Raw genomic sequence first — 25,121 nt, 5'->3', positions numbered from 1 at the left:
CTTCGATATTGGGCAATAGTCTGCTCAGCGCCGAAGCAGTCCCGACGAGGCTAGGAACCAATTTGATAAAATGTTTCTCGGAGTACCAATTTTGGTTTGAATTTAAGCCCAAGTACTTAATTTGGGGCGTAAGAGGGACCGCCTCACCGCCAATAGGCAAGGCAACATCCCTATCGCTCTTGCATATAGGCATTACAGAACCAGATTGCATTTCGTTCGGCGTATAGCGTCAACAATTATCATTTTGGCTAGGTCGGCAGCAATCACTTTCTTCGGGCAGAAGCCAACCTTTCCTTCGAAAACCACGTCATCGGTCGTGGCAAGTAACACCGCAAGCCCAAAGAAATTAATGCGCCTAACTGTGAGCTCAGTTGCCACTGTGGCTCTACTTATTATCCTGGTACTTTCTTCCCCTCACGGCTACTATTGTGTCATCGGCATAACAAATGGTGATCATGCGGAGAAGTTGGACTACTCTGATAGCCAAGTCAAAGCCAATGCTCCAGAGCAGGCGCCCAGTACCGACCCCTGCAGAAAACTGGGTAGGTTATGATTATTATGAATATGCATGTGGGTAAGAAGAAGAATAAAGAAGTCAGTCTTGATTTGAGCACGTAGTCTCATTGACCTGTCCCTATACGTTTATATGGCGCAGCCGGTAGGAACACCACACTCCATTCGTCTTTCTAGGCATCTTCCTCCTGATTCATTGAGCAGTACTCTATCTGCAAGGTATTCACCCTATGGTGAATGATGATCTTCAAATAGAAAGGCGCATCGTGGAAGCAATGCGCCTATTTTATTACCACATAAGGAAGAAAGCCGAAGTAATTGGCAATGTCAAGAGATACTGCGATAGCTCCCTGCCTTTTCTCTGCTACCAGACCGCTGTATTTATGCAGCGCATCAATTGCGTCTATCGCTCCTCCCAGAACCCGATCTCTGATGTTTGGGCACGTGTCTTTCAAAATGCGTGCACAGCAGTAGATGAGACTTACGATGATGCGCTCAACATCGTACCAATTTCATCTAGGAGGGCAAAGGGACGGTATCCTAAGGGACAGTCAGCTGGACTACCCTCTTTTCGAAAGGCACAGTCTGCCCACCTTCCAACGAGAATTTATACCCTCTCGGAGGCAGTCGTCAATGTGGCCACGTAATCTACTTCCAAGATGTTTAAAGAGCCAAGGCACACCGTCCGGCCCTAGAGTGGCCCTCATTTTAAATACTGACCTCATTATCTCGACATATGTTACCAAGGAGACATCAAGGAGACGAACCAACTCTTCCACTGGGGCAGCCATTGCAGGCATTACATGCACAAGTACAACTCACATTGTGAATCATGATATGTGCTTTGTTGTTTTACAAGACTGTGATTGTAGGTACTTATTTATTTATTCTTTATTGCACATAAAAAAGTACAAAATGGTGTACATAATGCCTTAAGGCATTCTCTACCAGTCAAACACTGCAGGCATCGTGACTGAAAATAATAATCAGATATCACTTACTGTACTTCAACTGTTTTGAATAAAAAATAATGGATATTGTTTAAAAAAATACTTTTTTTTGCTTTTGTTTCTACTTAAAGAAAAAATATTGAATCCTAACGAAATCATAATAATCGATATACGTTGAATTATTAGTGGTAAACTTGTTTTTTTATTCAAACTCTCTTTATCCTGCCACGTTTTCCCTGCTACCCTGTCTATTCACTTTCTCCTGTATGTCTAAAATTTCAACTCGCTATAAGTTCTACGTTTTTACGACTATTTCGTTCCCTCCTGCAAATTCCGTATCATTGATGCACTCAAAAACATATTTAAATCCAAAAAGGTACAAAAAACCATTTTAATTTTTTTTCATTCACTTTACCCTGACGGTGCCACTTTTTTGAGAACGAACCATATATCTGATCATTTTTTGAAATCTTAACATTAGGTGACATATCTTCTATAACCTCATAAGGTCCATTATAAATAGAATCTAATTTATTGCCTACTTGATTTTTCAAAAGTACTAAGTCTCCTGGTTTATATTGAACAGAATTCATTTTCTTATCAAACATTAATTTTCTACTAAATTTACTAGACATTAAATTATTTCTAGCTTCTGATTGAGCTCTTTGTAACCTATACTTAAATTCTTTAGGATAACTATCATAATTATAGAGAGGGTCGATAGAAGAAATTAAATTATTGGGCAAACGGCAGTGTTTGCCGAAAACTAATTCGAATGGCGTATATTGTGTCTCGGTATGCACGGTGGTGTTATACGAGAAACACCAATAACTTAACCAAGTGCTCCAATCGGTGCGGTTGTTACTACATTGAATCCTAAGATACGCACCTAGATTTTTGTGTGTGTTTTCAAGCGCTCCTATGGTTTCGTGGTGATAAGCAGTGGAGTGTAGCTTATTAACACCTAATAATTTACAAATATCGCTAAATACACTAGACATAAATTCGGTACCTTGATCCGTTATAATGTCGCTTGGAATGCCATATCTTAAAACGAAATTATTTACAAAAGCTTTACTTACAGATTCAGTGTCTTTTCTTTCTAACGGGTATGCTTCTACGAACTTAGTCAGTTCACACTGAATTGTTAATACGTACTTATAGTTATAATTATCTATTTCTAAAGGTCCAAGTATATCTAAAGAAATTCTTTCAAAAGATGAGCTTGGTGTCGAAGTGATCACCATTGGTTCCTTAATGTACTTATTAGTGTGCTTGTTGTATTGACAATGTGCACATTTCTTAACGTACTCGTATACATCGTGGCTCATTCTTGGCCAGAAGTAGTGTTGCTTTATATTATTAAGCATTCTATTAACCCCCGCGTGGCCACTGGTGGGTAATAGATGGAAATCGTTTAAAATAACTCGTATTTCGTCTTTATCGTATACTTTTGTAACTCCTCTTGTTACTAAGATCCTAGGAATATCACATTTATAGCTAGCTAAAAATTCATTTACTTTATGTGCATTTCGATAATTCTTTATAATTATAACTTCACTTATATTTTGCTCCTTGCAAAATTGTTCTAATTCCCTCGCTAACACGCCTACGGTAGATAACGATCGGGATGTTAGATACATGCACGATTTGCTTGGTACGTACCAAAAATTTCCTTTACTACTCATTATTCCATTTCGACATGTCTTGTAGTTAGAGTTTAGTATTAATTCAATATAATTTTTTGGTGCTTTGATGATTTCCACCACTCTAGGTTGATCAAGCCTATCGTGTGCGGGATCATCTGTCACTAAGCTACCTTGATCACACGTTTGTTGTTGTTCTTGCTGCGCGCGTAACTTCCGTGATTGAGCTCTCGTTATGACTGATACAACGTTTGTCCTAATATTTTTTAAATCATCACTATTCATCGGTAAACGACTCAATGCGTCTGCAGCTGCATTGTTTCGTCCCGGAATGTATTCAATGTCAAAATTAAATTCCTCCAAATATAATCTATATTTGGTTAATCTGCTCGAAGGATCAGTCATTCCGAAAAGATAAATTAAAGGTTTATGGTCTGTGACAATTTTAAACTTTTTCCCATAGAGATATGGTCTAAAATGTCTTGTCGCCCAAACTATAGCTAGCAATTCCAAATCTATTATTGGGTATCGCGTTTCAGCTGGCTTAAGGTTTCGACTTGCATACGCGACTACTTTGCCATTAGAATTAGACAAAACTGCTCCTAAGCCTATCTTTGAAGCATCTGTATGTAAGGTAAACACATTATTTTCAGAAAAATCAGGGTAATCTAGAACTTGTGGACCTGTAAGTATTTCTTTCAATTTTATAAAGGCTGTTTCACACTCTGGGGTCCAATTGAAAACTGCATTTTTCTTAGAAAGTTGATTTAATGGATAAGCGATGTTCGCGAAATTTTGAATAAACCGTCTGTAATAATTGGCAAATGCTACGAATCTTTTAACCTCATCTGTATTTGTTGGTCTTGGATATTTATTTAATGCTTCTACTTTTGCTGGATCGGGTTCTACTCCATTAGAAGTAATTTTATGGCCTAAATACATTATGTCTTTTCGCAAAAATTCACACTTTAATGGATTTAACTTAAGATTTGTGCTTCTCAATCGTTCTAACACTCGAATAAGGTTATGGTTGTGTGACGTCATGGAGTTTCCTATGACAATGCAATCGTCTAAATATATGAAACATTGTTTGTAATTTAATCCGGACATGGCAATAGTCATAAGTCTAGAGAAAACACTAGGGCTTGTTCGCAGTCCCATGGGACATCGCTTCATTTGATACATCTTATCGGTCGTAAACGCTGTATACTTTCTAGATTCTTTGTCTAAAGCTAGTTGGTAATAACCTTGAGAAAGATCAAGTTTTGAAAAATATATACTACCTGCAAGGGAATCTAATATTTCGGTTATATTGGGTAGTGGGAACTTATCATCCTGTATCTTATTGTTAAGCTGCCTATAATCAACAACTAACCTCCACTTCTTTTCTCCTAACTTATCACATTTTTTGGGAACTAGCAAAACTGGGCTGGACCACTCTGAAGTGGTCTCCTCTATTATATCGTTATCTAGCATATTTTTAATCTGAGTTTGAAGTTCATTACGTAAAGCATATGGTATTCTGTATGGCTTTACGTATACCGGACTTGAATTATCTTTTAACTTAATTTTGTGCTGTAGCAAGTTAGTTGTAGTTAGCTTGTCGCCGGGCAAATGAAAAACATCTGCGTATTTTGCGCAAATTTGTTCTATGCTTAATTGTTCCTCTTTATTTAAATAAGTCTCTAAATTTAAAAGATCTAATAATGTTTTTACTCTATCAACACTAATTTTCCTTGAATCAAAATTGCAAATATCAAAATGACATAATCTGTGTACATTCAAACTTGATAAATCTAAACTGACTGGCTTATCTGTCGTATTTAATATTCGTACTGGTATTTTACCTTTCTCTGGTCTTGAAATGACACCTGCTACAAAAACGCCTTCTTGCATTTCTTCCGATAGTACTACACAGTCATCGGTCAGCTGTGACGCGATGTGAGTCATAATTTCGCAGCGAGGTGGTATGTTTTGAATAAAACTACTTTTAGAATACACGTTCATAGGTATTGAGATAGTTTGACCTTTGTCCTCTAAAAATAATGCATTATGTTTATAACTTATGTCTGCATTGTAACGTAAGAAAAATTTTTCACCTAAAATAGCTTCAGCTGAGCATTGCAAATTCTTAAAAACATGAAACTTTCCTTTGCAAATAAAACCGTTAAAGTCTAAATCTAAATAAATGTATCCGTCTGAAATTAAATCTCCACAAACTCCAGTAATAGTAATGCTATCTCCTTGTAATCGTTTAAGGAGATCGGGTTTGTCTTGCAAATATTCATACCTAATAGCACATAGGCCTGCTCCACTGTCGGCCAAAAGTTTTAATTTATGTCCATTACCTACAATACAATTTACCGTACTATAATTATTTTTGTTATAGTTAAATATCGCACTATTCATGTTAGTCACGAAAAAACTGCTTATTTGGTTTTACGTCCTCATTTGTCGATCGTATGTGTTGAGCACGTGAGTGCGCGGGCGCGGGCCGCGGCGGGGTCGCGCGCGCAGGTCGGCGAACGCTGGATGCGCGGTCAGCAAAAGGCTGTGGCCGCGTAGCTCTATTTGCCGGGAAGTGTTGCGAAATACTTGCATTACGGCTATTATTAGAATAATACCGTGTTCTAAATGTATTTCTGTCTGAATTATAACTCTTACCCCTATCGTAACGATTTGTATAATTATTTCGGTTCCCGTTATTATGATAATTATTACGAGATCGTCCGCGTCCGTAATGTAGGATCTGATCGTCGCGTGGTGACGAGCTATACTCATCAATGGCTGTCCTAATAGCTTCAGGCAAAGATGTAAATTGCCTAGAAGATATTATTGTGCTTAATTTTGGGTCTGAAAGACCATCTGCAAAGCGCTTAATAGCTGACTTTTCGTTCAGTGGCCGCAGTACGTCGTACCTACTGTCGTTACCGTCGGCCTGAGAAATAGTCAAATTGACAAAAAGATCCTCAATTTCAGCTCCGAAAGCTTCTATTGTTCTCCTACCTTGTCTTGCTCTGTACAGCTGAGCCTGAATCGATTCGGATGATTTTTTAGGAAGCAAAAATGTACGCATATCCGAAACGAGTGATTCTACACTATTGTATGACGTCTTTAACCTGAGCTTAGCGCTAGACGAAAGTCTTGTTTTTAAAACGAATTCTATCAATGTCTGCTGAGATTCGGTATTAATAATCGTACTGTACATAAGAATACCATCTATTAACTATTTAGTTGTATCCTCTTGCCCTGTCATGACGGGCAACAAGGCTGTAGGTGACAGGTTAAATTAAACGCATAATTCTGAAAATACGATGCCAAAAACCGTGGTACGAGCGAGGAGTCAACGCGGCGGGTCTCAGTTCGCGAAATGTACAACTACCTTCATTTAGCTTAGGTGCAGCGCATGACTTGGGTTCGCTACCCACCATTGTTTTTATGTAGCTTTAATTCCAAAGTTTAACTCTAGATGGCGTTACATGTGCCAAAATAAGTAAGCAAACTTAATAAATAAATCCTAAAGTACAGTTCACATAAAACAAATATGCGTCGCCTACAATCCCACCCCCTTAGTGATGACTAGTCATCACGAGCCATCTCTGGTGCAAGTAAGGCGACGCGTGTAACGGGGCGGCGTAGAATGCCTGTGCGCGTACGGACGTCAACAACGCGAGTACGCCCATCATTACCAACGTGTGTCGCACTCACTATTCCGTGCCGCCATGATCCACGTTCTAAGTTAGGTTCGACTATAATTACATAATCTCCTACCTGTAAGGAGCGATTTTCGCGCGTCCACTTTTGTCGCGGAAGAAGTGTTGGCAAATACTCCTTGAGCCAACGTGCCCAAAACATATCAGTTAGACGTTGCGCTATCCGCCACTGACGTCTTAGCTGGAGGTCGCCATTGTCGTACTTACCAAAAGCTGGTCCATTTGAGGACGTACCAATCAAGAAGTGATTGGGGGTCAGAGCTTCAGGATAGTTAGGATCTACCGATACGTACGTGATAGGACGGCTGTTGACGAGGGCTTCAACTTCAGCCATCAATGTTGAAAGGGTCTCTGGCCGTGGGGCGCGCTCCTTGAGTACAGCTCGGAGGGATGATTTAAAAGTACGCACCATTCGTTCCCACGCGCCAGCCATCTCTGGGGCGCCCGGGGGAATAAATTTCCACTCAATTCCTCTCACGAGTCCATCATTGCGCAGGGCATCGCTGTCTAGTTCAGCAATACTGCGTTTCAATTCCATGTGGGCACCTCTAAGATTGGTCCCATTATCTCAGTATATCATGGTAGGGGTACCTCTGCGTGCTATCATCCGTCTCAAACCCATTATGGTAGAGTCAGTGGTAAGGTTTTCCGTTATTTCGACATGTACGGCTCGAATGGTCAGACATGTGAATAACATTCCATACCGTTTCTGCCTACCACGACCTACGGTTACCTCCATGGGGCCGAAAAAGTCGACCCCGGTGAACGAGAACGGACGACGGTTGTGCTGCAGCCGTGCTGCGGGCAGGTCGCCCATACGCTGCGGCTGCGGCGTGGCGCGACGATATCTGCACAGCAGACAATGGGCTGCGACTGCGCGTACAGTTGGTCGCAGTTGCAGAATCCAATAGCGCTGCCTTAGCTCATTAACTACCAGTTCTTGAGCTCTGTGCAGTGCTCGCCTGTGGTAGTGTTCTACGAGCAGTCTGGTGATTCGATGCTTGCCATCAAGAATCACTGGTCTCTTCGTAGACTCATTGACTCCAACAGTCTTGTCGATACGGCCCTCTACACGTAGTAGGCCCGCATCGTCGAGATAGGGCGTTAACTGTAGCAGTCGGCTATCTTTCGATAACGGCTTATTGTTCCTTAAACAGGCAATTTCTGTAAGAAATGAATCATGTTGACATTTTTTAATCAACAAGTCCTCTGCCGATTGTAACAGTTCGGTGTCGATTCGATCGCATTTATGCTGACATTTTTTAATAAACAACAATACCCGTGCAGTAGTCATAAGTAATCGAATCCACGACGAAAAGTAATTTTCGTTAGGTACCGGCAACGTACTAGTACAGTCGGCTGAGGATACAACATTAATGACCTTACGTTCGCAAATAGCTTCCTCAAGCTGCTTGGAGCTCTTGAGATCCTTGGGCCACTCACCTTCGCGTTCACGCAAGAAGTTTGGCCCCTGGAACCATACGTCATCGTACTGCAGTGGTGGCGCGTCCTCACGAGTGGCTACGTCGGCTACGTTCAAGGACGTGGGGACGTAACGCCACTCTGACGCACTGGTCAACTCGTCAATCTCACCGAGGCGGTGAGCGACGTATGGTTTAAAATCTCTAGGGTCACTGCGAATCCACTGGAGGGCGGTATTTGAATCCGTCCAGAAATATCGCTTGTTTGGCTTAATGTCTTTGTGTTCGCTCTGTATTGTGGCGGCCAGACGAGCAGAGAGCAAGCAACCTTGAAGCTCTAGCCTCGGTATAGAGACCGGACGAAGTTGAGTCACTCTGCTTTTACTCGCCACAAAACATACATTTATAGTTCCATCTGAGCGAACAAAGCGCCAATAAACAACAGCGGCATATGCCTTACTACTGGCATCGCAAAATGCATGTAATTCGGTATGTATGATGGTGGGGTCACTTACCCTATCCGCCGAATCATCGTAGCACGGCGTCCATGACCCCGCGGCCGCGTAGTGTCGAGGGATGCGCAGCGACGCTAGTAGTTTAAGCTCGTCGAGCCACCTTACCCAGCGCGCGTGCTCCTCCGGTCGGATGTGGTCGTTCCACTCCACGCCACTACGGTGAACGTCCTGAAATATTATTTTGCTCTTTATAATAAAAGGCGATAAAAAACCGTGAAGGTCATAAACTGACATGATGAGGCTAAGCATTTTTGCTTGCGTCGGAGCCTCGGATCCATTTAATACCTCCTGTGGGACACGATTAAATGAAATCTTAAATCCAAAAGTATCATCTGAAGGATGAAACATTAACCCTAAGGTGCGCTCTGTTGTGTTCATAACTCCGTCCTTGAAGTGAACAGCTGTTTGCGCGAGCGCGTCAGTAGGTATATTTTTCAATACCTCCTGACTATTGCTTGACCAATTTCGTATCTCAAATCCACCGCTCTTGTGAATAAGAGTAATTTGTTCAACCAACTTAACTGCATTTTCTACACTGCTAGTTGAATATAAACAGTCATCCATGTAATGACTATTTACAATAACATTTACAGCCTCCGGATATAAATCTTCATACCTAGATGCATTTTTATTCTTAATGAATTGTGCTATAAAAGGACTGCAAGTGGCACCAAACAATAGACTTTGCATAACACATGTTTTTACGGGCGAGCCCGGAGCTTCCTGCCATAAAAAACGAAGTACATGTTGATCTTCGGGCCTTATTTTCACCCTTAAAAACATGTCCTTAATGTCCCCAATTATAACTATTTTATTCTCACGAAATCTCAACATAATCCCCATAAGTGAATTATATAAATCTGGTCCCGTTAACAAATAACTATTAAGACAATTCCCATTTACTTTTGCAGCACAATCATAAACAAGTCTCAACTTACCAGGTTTGTTGGGGTTCTGAATTCCGAAGTGCGGGAGATACCATATGCGGTCGGCCGAAAGTTCATTTTCCTTGAGCTCACGTGCGTAGCCAGCGGCAAACAGTTTGTTTACCTCCATTCGGTAGCGATCTGCGTACGCGTGATCTTTAACAAACTTGCGCATTAAAGACTGTAGGCGCGTAAGGGCAGCTTCGCGTGTGTCTGGCATGGCGAATACGTCCTTCTTGAACGGCAGACCCACTTCCCATTGATTTCCGATAAGGCGCGCTGAATCTTCTAGGATCTGCAACGCCCTTAAATGATCGCTATTTTCACGGCGTAAGGTTGAAATTCCTATGGAGTCTAGGGAAAAAGAATGTTTAATTAAATCATTTAGTTCACCTATATTTTCGCCATCTGTGTGACTGAGATGGAACACATTGGCAGCGTTAGAGTGAGTGCGACCACAATTACCATGAATTGACCATCCTAACTTGCACAGAGATCCATAGGGCTCGGTTTCACTACCATGAATTATTTGTATCGGAGCGATTAGGTAATAATTATCTTCCCCAATGAGAATACGAGGTTTAACTCGACTTTTACACACATATTCCTTAATATGAGATAAACGTTTACAATTTAAACTTTTAATTGCAGACAAGTTTTGAGCTGGTAAATTTAATTTAGACACTTTACGCAACTTAATATTATAACTATTGTTATTATTTTGTCCACTTATCTGCGCGATAACGTTCGGCACAGCTGATTGATACACCTCGAGTCCGAACGCATCGGTAAACATTACAGACCGCGGATTTTGATTTTCAAGACCTAACTCGTCCGCTAAATCAGAGTCTATCATAGACACAGATGCGCAATCGTCTAAAAGGGCGTAGGTACTTACGGTACCCTTAGGTCCACGTAACTGCACTGACACTACTTTTAACATAACGTTGTCCTCACAAGAAGATTTATCACAATCCGATGTAACGTGCGCCACGGTGTCGGGGGCCGGGGTTGCTGGCTCGGGGGCCGGTGGTTGAGCCTGCGCGGGGGCCGGCTCGGGCGGCGGGTCAACGACCGCGTCAGCTGATTGTGATGACGTAGGCTTCTTGTAGTGTAGCATCTTGTGGTGTGCGAGTCCACAACCATCTATGTCGCACACGGGCGCAGGGCAGGTGTCCCTGTCGTGTCGTGACGTCAGACAACAATAACATAGTCCTTGGGATCTGACGAACTTCCATCTGTCACGGCGCATGGCACGTTTGAAAACACGGCAGTCGGGCAGCGGGTGAAATTCCTTTAAGCAAAATTTACAATTCTTATTTTCCTTGACGACTTTTGTTGTCAATATGGGCCGAGTAATACGAACTTTGTTATCACCTGAGTATTTCGCTGTAGTTTTTATTTCACTCGACTTGCTTTGTTCACGTGCTTGTGTCATTCCAACTAGTGACAACATTTGTGCTTCTTGTTTAAGAAACTCGGAGATGAGGATCAACTTAGGCTGGTCTTCCTCTAACCTTTTGTATGCGAAATCAGTCCATTTACCAATCAGTGTGCTCGGTAGCTTGTTAAGAACAGCTGATGCGAGCTCGGGACTGCGTAGGTAATCAGGTTTATTTAGCGCACCTATTGTTGCTACGCAGTTATTTACTTTTATCGAAAAGTCAATCAACTCATGCTGGTACGATGTGGGTAACGAAGGTAGCTTCTTCAGCTGCGTCGTGAGGTTCATGATGATGACATCCGATCGGCCGAACCTTAACTCGAGAGCTTCCATGACGGCTGCGGGCGGGGTGTTGCCGATCAGCAGTGCGGTAACCGTGTCCTTGGCGTCGCCTCGCAGTGCTTTGCGTAGCCTCTCCAGGTTCTCAGAGTCAGAGAATTCACAGACTCTGGTAGATTCCGTATAAGACTTTTTAAAGTGCAACCATTCGACGCTGTCGCCGCTGAATATAGGTAAGTCACGTGGCGTAGACAGGCGGCTGAGCAAACGATCCTCACGCTTGGCTGACGAGTTCGTCATGATATCCTTCAAGGTAAGCGCTAGTTCTCGAATGCTGTCACTTGGAATAGGTTGCTGGACTATAGGTAAGTTGACGGGTGCTGGTGCAGGGTGCTGGTGATGCTGTGGCTGATAAGGCGCCTCTGGCTGCGGTATGTAAGTAGTTTCGTCGTGACCTTGACTCAACCACTGTTCGACGTTCGACCGCGCCCTGTTGCTATGCGCGCTTCCGCTCGCTTCACTACCGCGCTCATTCTCACTCTGCGACTCTTCGGCGTCAACTTGGGCTAGATCAGCTTCTAGCTTTTTATCAATAAGGGCCAGCTCAATCTGGGCCTTGGCTTGAGCGGCTTCAAATTCCAATTGCTTACGTCGCGCAATTGATGATGACGTAGATAGTTTAGACTTTACTGACGAAACTGAACCACGTACACTTTTTGGTGTTTCCATTTTCACTTGTTCCCTATCCTTCGACGATTTCACTTTAAGACTATCGGTGCCGAGGTCTAGGAATTTATTAACTATAGGTTCCGCGGGTGTAGGCGCGGGCGCGTTGCTCGATGTACTCGCCATTTGCGCATTCGTGCACTCGAGTTCGCGGCGATACTGATTACGCGTTTTAATCTGCGATTTTTGCACTGGTGTCCTATGCATCACTTTAGCACAGATTTGGTTCGAATGACCACTTTATTGTAGGTGACAGGTTAAATTAAACGCATAATTCTGAAAATACGATGCCAAAAACCGTGGTACGAGCGAGGAGTCAACGCGGCGGGTCTCAGTTCGCGAAATGTACAACTACCTTCATTTAGCTTAGGTGCAGCGCATGACTTGGGTTCGCTACCCACCATTGTTTTTATGTAGCTTTAATTCCAAAGTTTAACTCTAGATGGCGTTACATGTGCCAAAATAAGTAAGCAAACTTAATAAATAAATCCTAAAGTACAGTTCACATAAAACAAATATGCGTCGCCTACAAAGGCGATGGCCGTTTTAACATCAAAACTAGGTTTAGCCATTTTTCCGTCTGTTTGGGAATCCGTATCAAAGAATTGTAACGATAACTTAATCCTCTCGTAAGTTTCTTTGACTTCGCCTATAAGTAAATTACCAAATTTTATTTCTGAAGAACTATATTCGTCCTGCTTTTCCTTTAACTGAGACACAATATCCGCAAATTGGTTATATAATTCATTTGATTCCTCTAATTTCTTTGTACCTATTTCTTTCCGTCGCCTCTCTGGACCTAACTTAGAAATATCCTCTTCCAACTTATTTAGTTTATCGCGTAAAGACTGTAATTCTAATAACATAATAAATTTGTCACCTCAATTAATTAATAAAAAAAAAATGCTGCAAAAAGGATCCCTATAAATTGCTAAATAACATGACAAAATAATATAACTAACTTACATAGATAGCGGCAATGTACTTCGCTTAGTAGGTCATGTTGAATTGTTGACGCTGCATTCCGCGCTGGCACGGGCGGGCGGTCGGGCTGTCGCGTGACGCTGGTTGGCAACGTGAGTCTTCCATGTGCACGTGACCGATGCTCTGAAGATGATGCGGGCCGGGATAACCCTGGACTCCCTCGAGCTGGGCCGGGATAACCCTGGACACCTCTTGATGATGGGCCGGGATAACCCTGGACACCTCTTGATTCGCGAGCCGGGAAACCCTGGACAACGCTCTTCTTTCTTCATAGGCTTATTTATATATAGAACATATTTTCTTTCTTCTTTTCTTCTTTAGTTTGCTGAGAGGCTTCTTTCTTCTTAAAAATGATTTCTTCAATGCTGATCTTCATAAAAGTAATCTTGTATCTTCAGTGCCGATCTTCATAATGGTGATATCTTCGTTAGGGTAATCTTGAATCTTCAATCTTGAATTTGTTTTCTGTCTTCATTATTGCGCTCCGTGGTGAAATCCGTTTCCTTGGTTCTACTGGTATGGGTCGCCATGAGATATGATGAAGTTGGAGGGTTGAATGGAGGTTAAGTAAAACTGGTCATTGTGAATGATGTGTGTTGTATTGTCAATAATCAATACAGAAGAGAGAGGGCAAGTAAAACTAAACATACTTTATATAATAAAGTATGTTTACATGCTATTTTATTCACATACGTGTGTCACATGTATGTTGCAGACAGTAACGTTAAGTTACTGTTAAAGTGTTAATTAGGGATATACTACAATTGGTGGAAGTGGGCCTAAATGGTTTATCATTATCAATTTCGTATGACATTTCAAACAAGACGTTAATGTGACAAGGCATATAAATCATCATTTATGCCGGTGACTGTTCAAAAATGTGAAACCTGTCTCGAGAGATGGCAATCTATGCACTGTGACTACACATTTTAATTTAACAGTAACTCTGTATAATATACTCGATCCTATTTGATCTAACGCTGAGTATAGATGTGCAAGTTATTGCTGCAAGTTTTGAGACAGAAGTATATGCAAGAAAGAGATGCAGATATTTGCCACTCACTCTTACCTATGGTTGCGTCTCAAAACTTGCAGCAATAACACCGTGTCTTGCGTGGGCGACGGTCGCGCGTGGCGATGCGACGCATACGAAATCAAACTTTATCGATATGGAAGTAGACGATGCGGTGAAACGCGACGGCGACGGTCGCGCGACCGTCGCCCACGCAAGACACGGCGTAACTTGCTGGTCTAAACTCAGCTTAACGAACCATATTTGTCCCGCAGGTATACATCGTGCTAACGTTTCTGTCGGGGGTGCTGTATTTCCTGTCGACGGCCATCAACCCCTTCCTCTACAACATCATGTCCAACAAATTCAGAAACGCTTTCAAGGTAAGACCGAGTAATTTGCCCGTCATTATCTATTATGTGCTGGCTGTGTGCCAAGACTGCCAAGAGCACAGGCCCCGTAGTCAAATAGCATTTCTGCGACCTTAGGCCAGCAACAGACAGTCTTAAAATTCATAATCTGAAAAGAAAATCATAATCTTATGGAAGCAGATCGAGTGCACGGCTTTCCATACAATTTCGCAACTGTCCACATAGAATCTTATGTTTTAAGATTATGATTTTTTAGATTGATCTGACAGATTGCGAATAATCTAAATTTTAAGAATGTGTGTGGCAAGGCAAGGCACTCGATTCGATTTCATAAGATTATGATTTTTTAAGATTATGAAATTTAAGACTGTCTGTTGTCGGCCTTACTCTTATATAGCCGGACTTTCCGAGTAGGCATAATATCGATGATATTTCAGAACATAAAACTATAAATTGAACGCGTTTTGAGTACATTAATAGTGCCATTGGCAACACTGTTAGCTGTGCATTTGTAATCATTATTACAAGGGCATAACGTCTAGCGATGGTTAGCTAAGAGTGTTGCTGTTAGTACTAGACAAGAAAAACGATTATTAAAATTACTACGTTACTTACATACATAATACATAAATATTCCGACTGCTTCTATTTTATTTTAATGTTTTGCGGAACCATGTTGAACTCGATGTTAAGAGTTCGAAACAGGAATCAAGTTTATCGTTAACTAGTGTTCGTCCTAGGGAAGACCTATTGAAGACCAATGGCTTAATGGTGAAAAACTGGTATACCTTTGGAGGTGTAAGAAGCGTAGATATATGAATGCAAAAGTTATAGTCAGTAGACGGTCTTCCCTGATAGACGGTCTTCCCGACACTGACCTTACTGGCAACCTTAGCGTGACTAATGACAGTCGAGTGCGGGTAGTTCGAAAAACTCGTGCAGCTAAAAGATATTGATACATTCCTCCAGGCCCCGCCAGTCTGCCCGTGCCACGGACGTAATGTCACGTCCTAAACATCTGGTTAAATATAAACGTAAGTCTTACGCGATGAAGTCCCGTTTTAATTCAATAATAAGAGTGAAGATACATACATACATACAATCACGCCTGTATCCCATGAAGGGGTAGGCAGAGCACATGAAACTACTCAAGTTTCAGTGCCACTCTTGGCAAATAAGGGGTTGACAAAAAACGAAATTGTGACATTGCAGTGACAGGTTGCCAGCCTCTCGCCTACGCCACAATTTAACCCAGATGAGTGAAGATCATTAGTTTAAATCAATTTACTAAATTAACTTACCTTCTTCGTACTTTTACGTAATCCTTAGAAACTAAATACAATTTCAAATAAAATATTAATATGAATATTACTATAATATTAGATGAATTTATTTCCAATCTCCAATTTCAATTATTTATGATGAATGTGACACCGACATCAAAACCGATGTTTTTATAATTGATTTAATTTCTAAGAATTTAGTTCAAAGATCTAATCGACTTTCATGACCTAGAAAAATGAAATAGGGCTCCCAGCTGTGTACCTAATTGTGCAAGTTAGGCTTCTTTTCTGATTATCTAGTTATACAGTGTGTAAATCTAATACAGGAAATTTTTTAATGGTGTAAGTATCTTATTTATTTTTGTATTTGAATGGATTTTAGTCTGTTGTTTATATTGTGCGATAACTTTCTCTACCTGATTTTTTGGCACCTATTGACAATGTTAATTTTTCTTAAGGTTGTCTGGAAGAAATAGCCCTTTAGCGAGAAGGCAGTCTTGTTGTCTACCTTTGTTTGTGTTTCTACTTTCCTATGTATTGCTGTTGTAGAAGTAGTTGCTGAAGCTAGAAGGCGCAACAGAACTCGACCTGTGGCAATTTGCCTACAATTATGTCAGAGGGGCGCTGACCTGCCGCGAGTGTGGTCGCACATTCGTAGGTTCGTAGCAAAAATTGGCTTCGTCAGTCACCTGAGACCACCAGCGACGCTCTCAACCGTAAAACGCAGTCGCCGTAGCCGAAAATGGCTAGGAGGAGATGATGATGTATTGCTGATATTCAATTACGAGTATATAGGACATAATTATGTAATTACATAACTTTGGCATAGCACAGCACATAGCTGCTGAGAAAAATAAAAAAATTATAGGATGAAAATTACGATCAACTTCAGAAATCTAACATCATAACATTCAATAACACTAATGAAGTCTATCGCCGTGTTTGCGTGGGCGGTCGCGCGACCGTCGCCGTCGCGTCTCATACTTCTAATATCGATAAGGTTTGATTTCGTATGCGTCGCATCGCCGTCGCGCGACCATCGCGCGACCGTCGCCCACGCAAGCCACGGCGTATGGCTGGTTTAATTTATGGCCGTGTAAATCTTACACACTGTAATTAATTAGGCACACATGTAGATCTCATTTACTTTGACGGCAAAGTTATCTGAACTTGGTTCTTATTTCGCAATTTATTTGTAGTTATTTCTTTTTTAGTTTGAGTTAAGATGAAATGTGATTAACTGGATGAGTACTTTTATGGGCATCGTGAAAAAAAAACTATTTTTTTTTATTATCCGTTGAATTATCTATCAATTCAAAGTGGAATATATTTAGCATAGTACTTGTCCTTATATTGTAGCTACAGAATACAAAATAGAAGTTTACCTATTCACCAAATCTGATTGATAACTATCTAAAAAAACACCACATTACATTTTTGATGGGTTTACATTTTTGAAACACAAATGATAATATTTTCATAACTATCATAAACTAACCTAACCTTATGATAAACATCCAAATAGTTGTACGCATTGAAGATAAAAGCCGGATGTTCAGGTCATAAAACGATCATACAAATCATACAATCATACAATTTTGATCTGAAAGTTTTCATGAAAAACCATGATTCTCCTTTGTACTTTGGTAATGTTTATTTTCCCTTCCTCACATCGTGTTCTTTGAAGTATTTTAGTGTTTGGTATAAAGTTTATTAGTCGTGAGGAAACCGGACTAATTCCAATAAGGCCAAGTTACTCTTCGGGTTGGAAGATCAGATGGCAGACGCTTTCGTAAAAACTAGTGCCTACGCCAAATCTTGGTATTAGTTGTCAGAGCGGACCCCAGGCTCCCATGAGCCGTGGAAAATGCCGGGATAGCGCAAGGAGGACGATGATGTATTAAATTTTATTATTCTAACTAGCTTTTACCCGCGGCTTCGCCCGCGTAATAAAAGTATTCTTATTGAAACGTTTACAAAAAATAAGATTTTCATTTGGATCCGTAGGTTTCTTTGTAGGTACATCTATCCGCGATTATTTCGATTAAGGTAAAGCGGGGCAATTCTCGACTGGGTTGGGGGGCATTGTTACTGATCTATTTGCTGTACGGTCAGCCAATAAAGTGGTTTCCCACTTTTCGACTCTATTGATTTGCATTATCGCTTACAATTTTTTCCATTTTGCTTATACTTATTGCAAACGTAAACATATAAAAGGCAAGAAAGCAACGATCTTCTTACAGCACATTGAATGTAATAGTTATTACGGATGCAGGATACTCGCCGATGCCTACTTACTCTTCCCACTGAGCCACCTGCATTTTACACTGCCTAGATATCGATTGCCGGCCGATTATTCCGACCCCAATCCCTATTCTTATCCCCGTCCCTATCTCTATCCTTATCCCCGTTCCCGTCCCGTCCCTGTCCCCGTCCCTCCCCTATCCCTATCCCTATCCCTATCCCTATCCCTATCCCTATCCCTATCCCTATCCCTATCCCTATCCCTATCCCTATCCCTATCCCTATCCCTATCCCTATCCCTATCCCTATCCCTATCCCTATCCCTATCCCTATCCCTATCCCTATCCCTATCCCTATCCCTATCCCTATCCCTATCCCTATCCCTATCCCTATCCCTATCCCTATCCCTATCCCTATCCCTATCCCTATCCCTATCCCTATCCCTATCCCTATCCCTATCCCTATCCCTATCCCTATCCCTATCCCTATCCCTATCCCTATCCCTATCCCTATCCCTATCCCTATCCCTATCCCTATCCCTATCCCTATCCCTATCCCTATCCCTATCCCTATCCCTATCCCTATCCTATCCCTATCCCTATCCCTATCCCTATCCCTATCCCTATCCCTATCCCTATCCTATCCCTATCCCTATCCCTATCCCTATCCCTATCCCTATCCCTATCCCTATCCCTATCCCTATCCCTATCCCTATCCCTATCCCTATCCCTATCCCTATCCCTATCCCTATCCCTATCCCTATCCCTATCCCTATCCCTATCCCTATCCCTATCCCTATCCCTATCCCTATCCTATCCCTATCCCTATCCCTATCCCTATCCCTATCCCTATCCCTATCCCTATCCCTATCCCTATCCCTATCCCTAACCCTAACCCTAACCCTAACCCTAACCCTAACCCTAACCCGTTCCTATCCCTGTCCGTGCCTGTTCCTGTCCCTGTCCCTGTCCTTGCCCCTGTCAAATTATCATGCTAGGAGGTGAACTTTGAAAAATCCTTTCTTAGTGCTCCTCTAAGGAACTTCCGTGTCAATTTGAAATCTCTTGAACCAGAAGTAAAGATTAAAAACTAAACCTATACTTATGGCTATTTTGGATATTTTAACCCCATTACACAACAACAGGGGAGAAAATTTCTTTTCCACCTCATTAGATTTTAAAATCGTTGTATTTATCGTGATCAGCGACTCGATAAACCATAAAAACGATACCCATATTGTGTTTTTGACTTTACCCCTTTGCACCCCTTTAGGGGTCAAATTTTCAAAAAACCTGAAACATGTATTTAGTCATATGTCTTTAGGAATCCTCCTGTGAAGTTTCGAATAAAATAGTCAAACTAATCTTGTTTCCCCATACAAACTTTGAACCCCCATTTCACCCTTTTAAGAGGAGAATTTTGAAAAATCCTTTCTTAGTGCTCCTCTACGCCATATAAGGAACCTATGTGCCAAATTTTAAATCTCTAGGACCAGCGGTTTCGGCTGTGTGTTGATATATTATGTCAGTTAGTCAGTCAGTCAGTTTCTTCTTTTATATATTTTTTGATATTTAAACCCCATTGCACTACAACAGGGGAGAAAGCATTTCACTTCCGCCTCGTTAGATTTTAAAAACGTTGTATTTATCGTGATCAGCGACCCAATAAACCGTAAAAACGATACCCATATTAGTTTTTTGACTTTATCACTCCCTTCTCACCCTTTTAGGGGTTAAATTTTCAAAAAACCTGAAACACGTCTTTAGTCATATGTTTTTAGGATCCCTCCTGTGAAGTTTCGAATAAAACAGTGAAACTAACATTGTTTCCCCATTTGACCCCCTTAGGAGGCGAATTTTGAAAAATCCTTTCTTAGTGCTCCTCTACACTATATAAGGAACCTACGTGCCAAATTTTATTATTCTAATAAAATGGCTATAAATCAATACATCATGTAATAATTGAATAAATATACTCAAATATGGGTACTTTATCTATACTAAAGACATAAATAATTATATCTATCAGATCTATGAGTTAAACCACGTTAAACTGCCATTAGTGGAAATTAAAGAGCAAATTTTGTTCGTAGCGATTGTGACATTGCCTAGGTACCCAGGATTCTAAAATCAATGGAAACCAGTTGCCAATTAAAAAGGGCTTAGCGAACTAACTTGCATATTAATTATAATCTCCGTCTCCATATTCCTTGCCAATTTGTTGCACGATGCACAGACACTTGTCTAATGAGTTTTCCATTCTAATTGAACGCAAAAAGATTAAAACTCACGGCTGAAACTAACTTTGCTAACGATCTAAAGACGAATTTAATTGGCTTAGACAAATTACTCTTTTGTTTAGATATTGTCTAGCGAGCGACTTATCTGAAGACCGCGGGTTCGAACCCCGGCTTGTGCTAATGAGTTTTTGGTAAAGTGGCAACATTGTAGTGTCATCGCTTTCAAATCAATGTGTGAGAAAACGGGACGACACAACGATGTTGCCACTTTTTAATTTCTACTCTTTTTGGTCAGACTGTATGTGCGAACTGTCATTTCTTGGGGTTAGTTGTCAAAGCGAGCACAGCCTGGCAAAAGACTAGAAAATAATAGGCTCCCCACCGTCTATGTAAGCCGTTTTGCATGTGGCAACTTTTCTGACGCGTTTTTATGAGAACAGTTAATTGTTGCTATGTAAACTAACCACAAAATTTTGAAAAACCCCCGTCATATTGAACCGATTTTCATGAAACATGGCTAAGAACACTCCCGATTAATTCAGTTTTCAAACAAAAACAAAATAAATCTAAATCGGTTCATCCGTTCGGGAGCTACGATGACATAGACAGACAGACAGACAAACAAATATACAGACACGACACCCCGTCCTTTTTGCGTCAGGGGTTAATAGTTATTTGTTTTACAAGGGGGCAAAGTAGTTGTTTAACCGCACGTGCCAATATTGATACCTGAGCAAGCGAAAGATTCCAATATTGAACCGCGAGCGTAGCGAGTGATTCAAAAAGTGGAATCTTGAGCGTTGCGAGGGTATCAAGGCACGAAGGTTAAACAAACTTTGCCACCGAGTGAAACACAAAATTTTTCACCACACCTACACGAACAAAATACTGACTATAAAACATCAAAATAAATCAAATCCATCAATTTATTCAATATTTATGATTCAAAATCATCATTTATAGGTAAAATTTAGCAGCCAGATTAAGAGGATACGATACCGAAGCACGAATTCAAATTTGAGATTTTTAGGACTTTATCGCCGTCGCGCTGACGGGGGCGGCACCCACAGAGAGGCCCTGTGTGCGTGCGCGTGGCGCACGCACACACCCGCGTCCACCGCCGGCACAAGTACTTACTCGCGCTCAAGCGCTCTCTATATTTGTCTAGATTCGGACTTTTGATGCATAATGTTTTGGACTCCGTGAAGATATTAAGTGTACTGATTTGACTAAAATGCAAATTTGTAATGTTTTAAGGAATGGTAGAAACAATTCCTTATCTTATACATAATGTGATTATCTTAAAAGATGATTTCTTTTAAGAGTCACATTGTTAGCGAAATAAAGTTATTCGGTATGTAAAAAGCTAAAACCTTTTCGATTTCAAAGAGAAGCCATATTATAGGAGTAGGTACGTACAATCAACCAATTAATCTGAATCCTAGGTCATTGGCCAATCTAGACCCTTTCACAGTAAAAGTAAAACTGACTTCTGTAGCAAATAAATGACGGTGTCAATACGACAGGGTTCTAGAGTGGCCTAGGATTCTACATAGGGTATGAAAACCGGTTAACCGAAAAACCGGTTAACCGGTTAACCGAAAAACCGGTTAACCGAGACTTTTCGGCCTCGGTTAAAAACCGGTTTTCATAGTATCTAACCGGTTAATAACCGAAACTATATTTATTTCCCAAAATGACCAAATTAGGCATAAAAAAGGGTCAAAAGTGCATAATTCTTCAATGTTTTGTAACAATAAAGATTTATTTATTACTTTTCATTGACAACATTACGCACCTGCACTGAATTTCTTAAAGTAGTCATAGTATGATCATGATTTGGTAATCTAACTAAACGTGAAGATTAAATAATAGTCCCGAGTCCACTTAAATATACATTTTATACAGTAAAGTCCGGTTAGTATTAAGACTCCGCATGCATATATCTAACGTCCAACCGCTTACAATAACGGAAGCACAGGTATTTGTTTGGTTTTCATATGTGATATTATGAAAGCACATCCGTTTATTACGACTCCGGTTTTAACGACCAACCGCTTTTTACGACGTAATTTAACGCAAAATCCGTCCGTCAAGTCCGGTTACAACGACAAGCGACAACGTTTTTACTAGTAAATTGAGGAACCAAAGTTATTTCCGCCCCAAGCACGGCCCCTGTCTTGCCTACAAGTAGCAAGATGAGATTGTGTTGTGGCCATGTGACTTTTTGGAGCATTGATTTTAATAATTTTAACAATTGGTTCGCCTGGGGTCTAATCTTATAAGCTCTAAATAGAACCCACTTTTTATTTTTCGATTGCGTATAAACTAATTTAACTTAATAAAAAAAATCGATTGTCATATTAATTACGTAAATCGAGGTTCAAGGAATGCAACAATTTATTATTACGATATACGACAGTAATTTGCCGGTGATGAGCAAGCACGCATACTAGAAATGACATATCTTTAAACCGAAATGAATTTCGTTTTGTACGACATCCCTTGGGCGTCGTTATAACCGAACTCTTCTGTGTATTTCAAATTATATTTTTAAAATAAAGGGAAAATTAAGATCTTGGTTTTCTTACGTTAATTTCGTCCCCTTACTGCAAATACCGACTATGTGCAAAAAAGTGATTTTGAGATAATGCGATTTTAATGTTTGAAGGTACGATTTCATATGAAAACATGAAAAAAATTACTATTTGTATACAGCATTCTACAGCCCGTATTGTGTTGTTTAATACTTAATCGTAAACAATATCCAGGCTTGATTTGATTGACGATAAAACTACGATTTAAAAAAAATAGTAGCAAACTTAGTTGGTTTTTCCTGTAGAAATAAAAATTTGTATATTTCTCTTATTAATACATATAAAGCAGTGTTTCCCTTTGATTAAGCTTTGCTTTTAATACACTTTACTTATGATTTGCAAAAAAAGAAAAAATATACAAAAGTTTTGAACTTATTTCAAAATATATTAAATATTCTCAATGACATAGGCGGTTTTAGTTGCAGGAAATATAGCTGCTCTAATTTTATGTTACAAAACTTCACTTATCATTGTTAATTTAACTGGTACATTTGTAATAAAAAGTTTTTTAACATTACTAACCATTAATAATACTTTATTTATGGTTTTGAAGAGTTATTCTCAAAAAAAAATTTTGAAAAAATCCTCTTCAACCGGTTTTAGGAGATTTTTCACAAAATACTTTAACCGATTTCAGTAAAATTTAACAAGAAGTAACGCAATAGCATTCCCTTGAAATCACAAAAAGAATTTTACAAATCGGTTAATGCGTTTTTGGGTAATAGCATAATATGCATAGCTACTTACTACATACTAGTTCACTGTCTCAGCAATCCGAAGTCCGCCATAATTTATGTTCGAAATTTCACTATCTACACTGTTACATTTAGTATATCTTCATCGCTGGTGGAATTCGATACAAACACGTCCGTAACACGGCTGACAATGCTAGACTAACTAGGTATTAAGTGATTGGAAGCACTCATGGTACTATTTAGTTACGATACCTTTGTCAAAAAGTCTGCGTAAGTCCATTTTCTTGAACGCAGAGATAGCTAGTTGTTTATCGAGCTTTAGACCGAGATAGAAATATGATATGATACATTAAGAGGTTTGAGGTGGTTCTACTGAACTGGAGTTTAATTTGTGGCGTTGATTTTCTTGCCTTGTGCTACGTCCAGATCTCGATATGAACTTAAGCCTAGTGACCACTAAGCTCGCCGAGTCGAATCTCATTAATTCGCCTTCTGCATTTCTTATGAAACTACGTCCATTAGCGACGCGTCGAATCGGATTCATCGTTCATTGTAAATGTATGCAGGGCTCGATTCGACGTGCCTCGACTCCACCTAAGTGTCCTCAAGACTTTATTCAGCCTTTGTGACAGAGATTTAATACCTAAAGGGTACCATGAGTGGTTTCAACCACTTAATACTGCAGTTGGTGAAGTGGTACACAGTTGTGACATCTGAAGTCTACTCGTACCGTAGGTATGCTAGTAAGTAAAGTAAAGTAAAGTTTATTCATTGTTAACTGTGTACATAAGATGGTATGATATACAGGAAATACAGTATCAACAGTGCCCATTTCGAGCGTACAATATTCTTAAAAACTACTGACTATATTAGCTTACTGGCTAACTTATAATTATTACCCGGTATATTTCAGAAAAAACTCATTTAGGTTGTAGAACATCGTATGAAAAACGAAGCTTTATTTAAGACAAACAATGGGTTATAATTATGTATAAAGAAGAGAAATATGCAAACATTTATTTCTACAGGAAAAACCAACTAAGTAGGTATTCGACTGTTTCATTAAATCGTATTTGATCGTCAACTAAATACATTCTGAATATATATACGACAAAGTAGTAAACAAAAAAATATAGGGTTTAAAATGCCATACACATAACGTAAATTTCTTCATGTTTTCATATAAAACGTGCCTTCAAACTTTCAAACCGCATTATCTCAAAATCGCCTATTTACACATAGTCGGTATTTGCAGTAATAGACCGTTATCCTTTCCTTCGTCACATCACATGCAAAACCAATTATAGTCCCTATACAACTTTTTGGTAGAATGAAATTGCTGATGTTTGTAAACAAACATCTTCTGGAAAAACATCTTAAAGACATTTGGTGTATTTAGCCTGGCTTAAAATAAAGAATTTTGTTGATAGTTTTATTTGCAAAAATCAAATATGTACACATTAAACTTTTTTGTAGAACATAAGATGGCTACTTTAACAAAATGTTTAAATGCAAAAAAACACTATACACCATTAAAAGGTTCTACTTGGCGGATAAAGCATA

At 40.1% G+C, this 25,121-nt stretch overlaps 1 protein-coding gene across 1 annotated transcript in view; it reads left to right on the top strand.

Annotated features, from left to right (window-relative positions):
• LOC125232244 (pyrokinin-1 receptor-like) overlaps positions 1–25,121 on the top strand; it is a 188,795-nt gene that overhangs the window by 91,908 nt on the left and 71,766 nt on the right. Inside the window, exon 4 of the mRNA XM_048137926.1 lies at positions 14,405–14,512. Coding sequence (XP_047993883.1) covers positions 14,405–14,512 — 108 coding nt within the window. The remainder of the gene's footprint in view (positions 1–14,404; positions 14,513–25,121) is intronic.

The sequence above is a fragment of the Leguminivora glycinivorella genome, chromosome 1, assembly GCF_023078275.1.
Source record: "Leguminivora glycinivorella isolate SPB_JAAS2020 chromosome 1, LegGlyc_1.1, whole genome shotgun sequence".
NCBI lineage: Eukaryota > Metazoa > Arthropoda > Insecta > Lepidoptera > Tortricidae > Leguminivora > Leguminivora glycinivorella.
This window is presented reverse-complemented; position numbering and strand designations above follow the sequence as displayed.